Source organism: Alligator sinensis, unplaced genomic scaffold (assembly GCF_000455745.1).
Source record: "Alligator sinensis unplaced genomic scaffold, ASM45574v1 scaffold888_1, whole genome shotgun sequence".
Classification (NCBI taxonomy): domain Eukaryota; kingdom Metazoa; phylum Chordata; order Crocodylia; family Alligatoridae; genus Alligator; species Alligator sinensis.
Genome location: NW_005842533.1, coordinates 187,861 through 197,074, shown reverse-complemented (window position 1 = coordinate 197,074; position 9,214 = coordinate 187,861). Strand labels below are relative to the sequence as shown.

The 9,214-nt window shown below is 48.8% G+C and overlaps 1 protein-coding gene across 1 annotated transcript in view; it reads left to right on the top strand.

Moving 5' to 3' along the window:
- Window positions 1-8,959, top strand: part of LOC102378392 (carboxypeptidase A1-like) — a 21,103-nt gene extending 12,144 nt beyond the window's left edge. Inside the window, exons 8-11 of the mRNA XM_006031840.3 lie at window positions 931-1,021; window positions 5,722-5,921; window positions 7,713-7,797; window positions 8,397-8,959. Of these exons, the coding sequence (XP_006031902.1) occupies window positions 931-1,021; window positions 5,722-5,921; window positions 7,713-7,797; window positions 8,397-8,584 (564 nt within the window). The 3' untranslated portion in view covers window positions 8,585-8,959. The remainder of the gene's footprint in view (window positions 1-930; window positions 1,022-5,721; window positions 5,922-7,712; window positions 7,798-8,396) is intronic.
- Window positions 8,960-9,214: the final 255 nt, after the last annotated feature.

Sequence of the window (9,214 nt, the reverse complement as noted above, 5' to 3'; positions counted from 1 at the left end):
TTTCCCTCTGCTTCATCCTCCCCTTTGCTTACTCTTGCCCTAGTGCCAGGCTGCTTCTCTGTTCCAGCCCGGGACATGGAGCGCGGTCTGAGCCCAACCCTGTAGCAGCTGTGCTGGCTCCATGCCACTGCTATGAGGCTGGACTGGAGCCATGCTCTGTGTCCCAGGCTGGGATGGGGCTGGCCCCAGAGCAAGGGTAAGCATGGGGGGGGTAGAGGGGAAGAGAGGCTGCATGAGGGGGTAGGCATGGCAGGGGGTATATGGAGGGAGGACAGGCTGCAGGGGGCAAGCTGCTTGTCCCCATACCACATCCCTCCCACCACGTGCCCCCACACTGCCTTCCACCTATCATCTGCCCTCTTCCTGCCTATTTCCCATTGCTCCCCCACTGCTTTCCCTGCTGCAGCGGTGGTGGGGACATCCAGTAATTCGATTCTATACATGGAAAACTGTAACAAATTTATCATTTTTCCATGAATAGAATCTAAATATTGGCAGGTCATTTTAAATTCAGGGCCTTCTTGCATTTGGGTAAATCCAGTACCTTGGTACCGCAATAGCATACGGTTCTACCGTATAGGATCTCATAGCGTGGGCCTCTAATAATCATGTTAGTTATTGCATAACGAAGGGGCTTCACTGAAATTAAACCAGGGAGAAAATGTAACCACCCATGCTCTGAGCAAGAAGTTATCGTTGCACCATTTGGGATATAGGTTCAAAAATATTAGAGACTGCTACAGAAACACCCCTGGTGACCTCCTCTCAGAGGCACTTCAGCTGGTGCCTGCCTGCAATGACGTTACCTCCAAACAGCATCCTACAAACTGCACCACTCTGCTCCTGCTGGGTGACACCTGAGCACAGATAAAAATGAGTCGAGGCCCAGCTGTTATCACAACCCCATGGTCTCTTTCTGCTTGCTCCTAGGACCGTTTGTGGCGAAAGACCCGGTCCATCAACCCTGGAAGTCTCTGCGTGGGTGTAGACCCCAACAGAAACTGGGGTGTAGGTTTTGGAGGTATGGAATAGCCCTGGGGCATGTTAATCCCAGCTGCTTTTCTTTTATACAATAAGCCCATACGTTTTGACTATTGATGGAGTTCAAACCATTTCTTAATTTAAGGCAGTGGTTCCCAACCTTTCTAGACTTGAGGCCCCCCTAAATACTTTCAAGGCACTGCTTGGAAAATGCTAGATCTTAGTTTTCATTCCCTTTTTGACTACAGACAAATGATGGAGCGATTCTTCTGTTGCAAAGATCTCAGAAAGGCCACGAGAGGTCAAAATCTTTGGGTTTATCTTGTGAATCATGTTGGCACTGCATGATACACTTGAAAGGATCTCAAGGCACCCGAGGGTGCCTCATCACCCTGTTTGCAAATCACTGATTTAAGGGCAGGAATTATATGTTACTAGTCTCTGTTACAGTGGAATAATAGGTTCTGCTCTGTTTAGTGAGTGAAGAGATCATGTGCTAACATTCCTGGATGACAGCAAGTTCATTAATCAATCAGGTCTTAAAAACTCCCACGAATATATGCCACATGTAAGCTCTGCAGAATATCTATAATTACCTTGGTACTACACAGGGGTGGATCCAGAGGGGGTGCAGCGACACCATTACAACTAAGCCAACATGGCCTTAGTGTGGGACTCTACTAATCATATTGCTATATTTTCTTATATTTTTCTTATATTTTTGTTATAATAAAGATAGTTGCCCTGTTGCTCCCTGATGATGACTTGCCCAGATGACCTGATTCAGAGATTGGAGTTGGCCCACTGAAAATGGCAGTCAGCTCTTTTGGCTCCTTATGAGTCATTTCAACAGCTGGAGGATTCAACAGCTCTGGAAAAATAGCTGATGGACACGTAAGACCTGGTCCTGCTGGCATCTGGACATCTTCTGGGTTGAAAGATTGCGCATTGTCTAAAACTCTGCCTTGCATCCGGTTGGCATATCTGCAAAGTGTTTTGCCATCTGGAGTCTTGGTGCTGTATGACGCTAGTCCTGTGCCTTCAAGGACAGTTACAGGCACCCAGTTGCATCATTTCAGATACACAGAAGATCAAAGGTTTTGAAAGTCTGTACAGGTGAAGTAGCCTCTTCTGGAGAGAACTGGATTTCACGCTTTCCTTGGCAGGTCCACATGAAGCGTATCCAGATGTGTCTTCAATTGACATTTCATCAGTAGTTCTGCAGGGCTCCAATGTGTGGCTGTGCACTGTAGGTCCCATTCACCATCAGCAAACTGCTTCAATGAATACTTAGTTGTTTGGACTATGTGCTTGCCCTGTCTGTGGTGGAACGATGCAGATGCGATGTTTATGGAGAGGAATCTTATCTGTCACTGCTTGAATTCTTCCGAAGTGAATTGTGCATCATTGTCAGACACAATGGTATCTGGAAGACCATCCTTTGGGAAAAAGTTTTCATAAAACTTGGATTCTGGTGCGTGATGACATGGATGCAACTGGAACAACTTCCAGCCATTTGGAGAAGGAATCAGAAACAATGGAGGATATCTGGCCTTGGAACGGGTCAGCAAAATCTATATGCAGACCTGACCACGGCATCCTAGTCACCTCCCATGAGTGGACTGGAGCCTTAGCTGGTGCACGGTGAATACCTTGGCGTGGGTTTGCTCTTCTTTACAGTTTGCTCAGTGTCAGCATCCATCTTTGACACCCAGACAGCTTCTGGCAAGTGCTTTCATAAGAATGATTCTTAGATGTCTAGCACGAAGAGCATCATGGAGTGATGTACAACCTTCGCTGGGGGTAACCATTACGTTACACCATAGAAGACATCCCTTATAGGCAGAAAACTCATACTGGTGTATAATGAACGTCCTGAATTCATCTAACTTTGCCACCCCTTCCATACCCAGTTTAGCACTTGGGCTAACACTAGATCCTTAGTAGCCATGCAAGCAATGTCATCCGCCTGGAGAGGAGGATCAGGAGTTGATTCACTTGAGACACTGGAAGAACAGCGAATTGAGGGCTAGGCGACGGCAATTGGCTCAATGCATTTGCATTGGTTACTGACTTTCCAGGGTGGTCATGAATTTCAGTCATATGCAAGGAGAAGTAAGGACCAATGGAAATGCACAGTGAAATAATTTGGGGTCTTTTCTCGGTAAATAAACCCAGTAGCAGCGTGTGGTCTATCACAGTTGTTAATTTACAGCCATATAAGTAGTCATGGAATTTCTTTACTCCAGAAACAGTAGCCAGACCTTCCTCTTCGATTTGGGAGCAATTCCTCTCGGCTGTATTCGTAGTTCGGGGCTCGGAGGCAATTAGATCTTCGCATCCATTGTTCTGTACGTGACTCGGGACAGCCCCAACTCCGCATGGTGACGCATCACACATAAGTAGAATTGGCTTCTCCATATCATGACGAACAAGCATGCTGTCCGATGGCAACAATAGCTTCACATCATTGAAGGCCTTACTGTGGCATTTAGCCTACTTCCCCTGCAACCTTCACCAGCGGATGATGTAAAGGCTCGGCAACTATGGGCTCGTCTTGTAAAGAGGAATGGTAGAAGATAATGGTAGAAGTTAAGAGGAATGCTTGCAGTTCCTGCTTGCTCCTGGGCATTGGAGCGCCATGAATTCTTTCCACTTTTGCATTAGTTCAGTGGATGCCATTTGCATCGACTCCGAATCCCAGGAGCCCAGCATTAGTTACCCCAAAAACACACTTCTCTCTCTTGAGTTTTAGACCAGCACTAGCAATGCGTCATAATACTTCTTGCAGTCAAACAGCTGATTCTTACATTGATTGCTCTAATAAGGACATCCTCCAAATATGAAACAATTCATTTTAGTCCTGCTGGTAAGTCTTCCGTAATCCTCTAGAAAATTTCTGGTGCCAAATTGTAGGCACTTGGCTTGGACGGCTTCTCCCTGGGTACTGATCGTCTGCATATCAGCAGCTTGATCATCATTTAAAAGCAAATTGATTAAAGTTTTAGGACAACTAGAGTACACAATGCTAGACTTCATAAGTAATAACGAATTTATTCTTCAATAAGATGGAGCTCTGTGCCACTACGCTCTGAACGTACGACAGTTCCTAAATGACGTTTTCCCAGAGAAGTGGCTAGGCAGAGGTGGACCAACTGCTTGGCCACCGTGTTCACCTGACCTGTCGCCGTTGGACTTCTGTTCATGGGGACATGTTAAAAGTGTAGTTTACTTGTCAAAACCACGCTCTTTGGTGGCACTTGGGGCTGGGATCACCACTGCAATTAGTGCAGTAACTCAGGAGCAACTGGGAAACGTTTTTAAGAAGCTGGAAGATCGGATTGAGCACTGTATCACGCTGGACGGTGGTTAAGTTGAAGTCTAGCAATCTAGTTGTCCTAAAGCTTGGCTTTTAAATGCCGTTTACAGATTGTTTCTATCAGACCAACAGTCTAAGTTATTAAAGTTTAAAAGTGCATGAGGACTTTATGAAGACCCTGTATTACAGTTTTTGGACAGAGAGGCAACTCTGCCGGGTATGCTCCAATCCCTTTGGCTTGCTTGAGTGAAAATGGAGCCATCCCTCTGTTTCAGATGGAGTCAGAGCAAAGTGAACTTTTTGTAGTGTGAGGATTTCTTCATAGGACTTGCCACTAAGTTGGGCTGGGACATGAGTAAGCAAGCAACGCCAAAAGCCTGTGAGCTCATAAGAGTCAATAGCACTGACTAACCTCAAGGATGCAGTTTCCAGATAGAAGATGAGCCAGTTGGCATAGGAGTCCCAGGACTTGGCCACATCAAATACGTCCCTGCATCCCAACACTGCCATATTGGAGAAGAGCTGCACAGGACACTCTGTGGGCAGGATCCCCTGGCCCGGGCTCCCCCGATGGCACGGGCCCCTTCTCCCTTGCAGCACTTGACACTCAGCGTGAAGCACTGGCAGCATCCTGCCCACGGCGACCCCATCCTTGTCAGCAGTTTAGGGTATTGCAGGTTTGTCCCAGTGAGATCAGGCAGGGAGCAAGAGGAGCAGCCAGTTTTATTTTACTAAAAAAAAAGGCTTAACTGAAGGTTTCCAAACAAAGCAGCTGGCAGCAGCAGGAGATAAAATACCATGCAAAATAGTTTTGCTTACTATCAGGCATGCCTAACTCATATACTGAGGACATAACCGTTCTTATGAGTTCACAGTCCCTGTGAATGGCTGGGATGCTGCCTCGTGGGGTCGAAAGGATTCGACTATATTTGCAAGAATAAATTAGCAGCTCGTCAGCTGTCTTATTTATTACCGAGGAAGCAAGAACGGTTGGAGATGTTTCCTCTGGTATTTCTACACCAAAAACAGTGAACGTTAGGGAGGATACTGAATAGGGGAGAGATTTCATAGACATTAGGGCTGGAAGGGACCTCACAAGGTCATCAGGTCCAGCCCCCTGCTCCAGGGGCAGGAAGTCAGCTGGGGTCAAATGATCCCAGCAAGATAAGCATCCGAGTGTAGATCACTCTAGAGAGACCCGGTTCAGCGCTCTCCCTCTATAGCACCCATTTCTGTCACTGTTGGAGACAGACTGCTGGGCTAGAAGGGTTTGACTGCTGATGGTCTTAAACCACAGGGATGTCAGGACTCTTCAAAATGAGTTTTCTGGTTATTCACACTCGCACCCAAGCAGTCATACCCATGCTTTTCACAAACATGGTGCTGTGTTTTAATTCTCGGTCTCATCTGTTTTATTGCAGGCCTTGGTGCCAGCAGCAATCCCTGTTCACAAACGTACCATGGACCCTGTCCTTTTTCTGAGAATGAAACAAAGGCCATTGCAAACTTCATCCTCGGCCATGGAAACGTGGCAGCCGTGATCTCCATCCACAGCTACTCCCAAGTGCTGATGTACCCTTACAGCTACACATCTCAGCCTGCTCCTGACCGTCAGGAACTGGTGAGAACAGCTCCCACTTAACACATCTAGGGAGAGGGCTCAACAGCTGTGTGCTGGGGACTTGGCACTAGGGGATTTAGTGAGGGACAGATGCTCAGAAGTGCAAACCTGGGCTGCAGGGGTGACTGAAAGCCACTGCCATCGGAAGGATAACTTGGTGGTGTCAGCCCCTTCCACCTGGACAGTGGCTGCTTTCATCAAACTCAGCGTGCTTGTTGGTGTCCTCCTCCTCATCAGGGATCCTGGTTTTCTGTGATAAAAAAAATCACTAATTTTCTGATTTAAAAAATCACAAATTCTTTGATAAAACCCCCCAAATCCGTGATTAAAATGAAAGGCCCCTCACTCCCCACCCGACAGCCCCCTGCCTCCCAGCCCTGCTCGTGCCCCTCACTCCCCTGCACAGCCCCCATGGCCCTGCTCATGCCCCTCACTCCCCCTTCACACCCCCTCAGCCCTGCTGGTGCCCCTCGCCCCCCACCCACAGCCCCCTGCCACCTCCAGCCCCCCTGGGAGTGGACACAGCAGCGAGGAACCGGCTCCTCCTGCCCCCAGATGACCCACCCGCAGCCCTGTCCTGCTCCTTGCCGGGGCTCTGAGGATGCACATTGTGGCTATGGGCTCTAAGCCCCACGCACCGCCTGTCTGGGTAGCAGCCCCAGCCCTGCCCAGCTCCCTCCCTCACTATGGGGGCCTCAGTCTCCCCCCACCTCAGCTGCTCTCCAGGCTGCCCGGCGGCCTTGTGCACATGCACCTGGCGCCCCTGCCTGACCGCCCTCCTCCCATTCCCCTCAGCCCCTTGCAGGCTGGATCTCTGCCCACCTGCAGAGAGCTCCTTGCAAAACTGCAAAATCCGTGGGTTTCTCTGGGAAATGCGAAATCCTCATTTTCCTCTGGCAAAGGGGAAAATTTGTGGCTCTCTCCGTTTTTCCATGGGAAACGGAAAACCCAGATCCCTGAACATCAGCAGCAGCAGCAGCGTGTTTGCTGAACGCGTGGACATGGGAGCTGAACTTCCCTCTTTGCTCTGGAGTTGACCCTTCTGGGTCAGCACTGAGGTACTTGGATAAGAGAGTGTGACAGAAGCTGCACAATGAGCTGCGTCGTGTGAGCGCCACGATGTACCCGTTATCTGGACAGAGAGAGGGATAAGAGAGGCTCCATAGGCTCTGTTAACTCCTTGGAGGGACTGGTGGTGTCTGGTGCTCTCTACTCACCATCATCTCATGGGTCTCTCTCATTTTAACGCTAAGCCGGCCTCTCTGTTCCCCATTCATACGTTCGTAGAAACGGGAAGGGATTCATGGGCCATTGTGTGCAATCCACCTACTCCATCATGTTCTGTATCCCTTCCCTCCTCTAATAGGGGCAGGCCATTCATTGCCTTCATGAGCTCCACCTAACCATCACAGGATTTCATAGTATCATAGTACTTAGGGCTGGAAGGGACCTAAACAGATCATCAGGTCTGACCCCCTGCCCTGGGCAGGAACGGGTGCCGGGACCATATCACCCCAGCCGCCTCTTGAAGACCCCCAAGGTAGGAGAGAGCACCACCTCCCTTGGGAAGATTTAAATTGACCACGTCCATTCCCCAAGTCAAATTTATCCGTGTACATGTGTGTCTGAGAGACAGACTAGATGAAACACCAATGGAAAACCATCGGCTGATGCAGTGTTTCCACCTTATGGCTATAACCTGAACAGAGGCAGAGAGGGAGGACAGGAAAGACACTTTCACTGACTATTCAAGGACCTCCCAGCCTTTTACCACTTACTCCTTGTTTGCAGGACGCTCTAGCCAAAGAGGCAGTGGAAGCCTTAACCGCAGTACACGGGACTCGGTACAAGTATGGGAATGTCTTCAGCACCATTTGTAAGTTATCCAGCAGGGCAGCAAAACACCTTCCTCCTTCCTCTCTAAATACTTGGTGACGCCAGGGCTTGGGTCTCAGCATTACTGCTATTGACTGACCCGTGGCGAGGTGTGCCCCGTCGCGTGTCTCAGCGGTGAGTGTAGTGGCGAACGGTGGGCTTTCTGAAGCACTGATGGGCAGAGCTCTTGTCGGACCCGCGTGCTTCTGGGTGATTTCCAACCGCAGGGCCCGGCGTTGTGAGATGCCCCTGTGTAGGGCCAACGCTTGTGGTTTACGGGTCACACAGAGATCAAAGCTCTGTAGCTGACACAAGTCCTTTGGACCTGAGATAAATTGCAAGCTTCATCAGTTTGCTGGTTGCAGTCTCAGATGCTGCAACCAGCAAACTCAGCTGGTGCTTGGGAAAAGCTGGTGAGGGAAAAGTCGTGAGAAGATGAATGTCGGACTGCACACAAGCTGCAAATTCCAGGTGCACATAGGGACAATTTTTGAAGCCTCTTTACATCTGTTATCAACAGCATTTGAGCTTCTCCACTTGAGTCTTGTTTCAAACCTCATTTTCACTTCCATATCCCGGGTTTTGTGGGGGTTTTTTTAGACCCAGCTGCTGGTGTCACAATAGACTGGACCTATGATATTGGTGTCAAGTACTCCTACACTTTCGAGCTGCGGGACACCGGCTGTTACGGCTTCCTCCTGCCGGCCACTCAGATCATCCCAACGGCTGAGGAGACGTGGCCGGCTTTGATGAAGATCATGGAGCACGCCCGGGACCATCCCTATTAACACAGCTAACCATAAGATGGAGCTGATGGCTTGGTTTGAGCTCATTTGCACTCCGACAGTGCACAGAGATACCTCTCCACAAAAGAGATTCCTGCCCAGAAGAGCATTTCTTCTTTCCACTCTTCTGTGAACTATGAAACACCATAACCAGAAGGAAATACAGTTCTGCTTCCTCCAGACCGCTTCAAGGTAAAAAGACTTTCCCAACTTTGCTCTGCACCTCAGCAGCACAAAATGACCTGTTCCAAACAGGAGACATTACCACACCTGCAGCTCTCCTGTGAAATGTGAGTTTTCATTTCCACCTAGGAGAGCGTTTACAATCTTTGCAATCTCCTCCGCCTGATGAAGAGTGCCTGTCCCTGAAAGCTTGCAATAAAGAAAAATGGGGAGTTTTTTTGCAAATATCTAGTTGGTCTAATAAAAGATATCACTTCTGCCACGAGTTTTGATTCCTTTTGCCTCTAGACCAATATGACTACAACCTGGATACCTGACTCCGAGGCCTGACACTTAAGCAATGCTTGTGAGTGGGCATCCCACCAAATAAAGGATGCAGCTTCCCACCGTATGTTGGATAGACAAAAAGTCCCGTACCCCTGACACTGTCTTGCTAAGGCTTCATGCAAA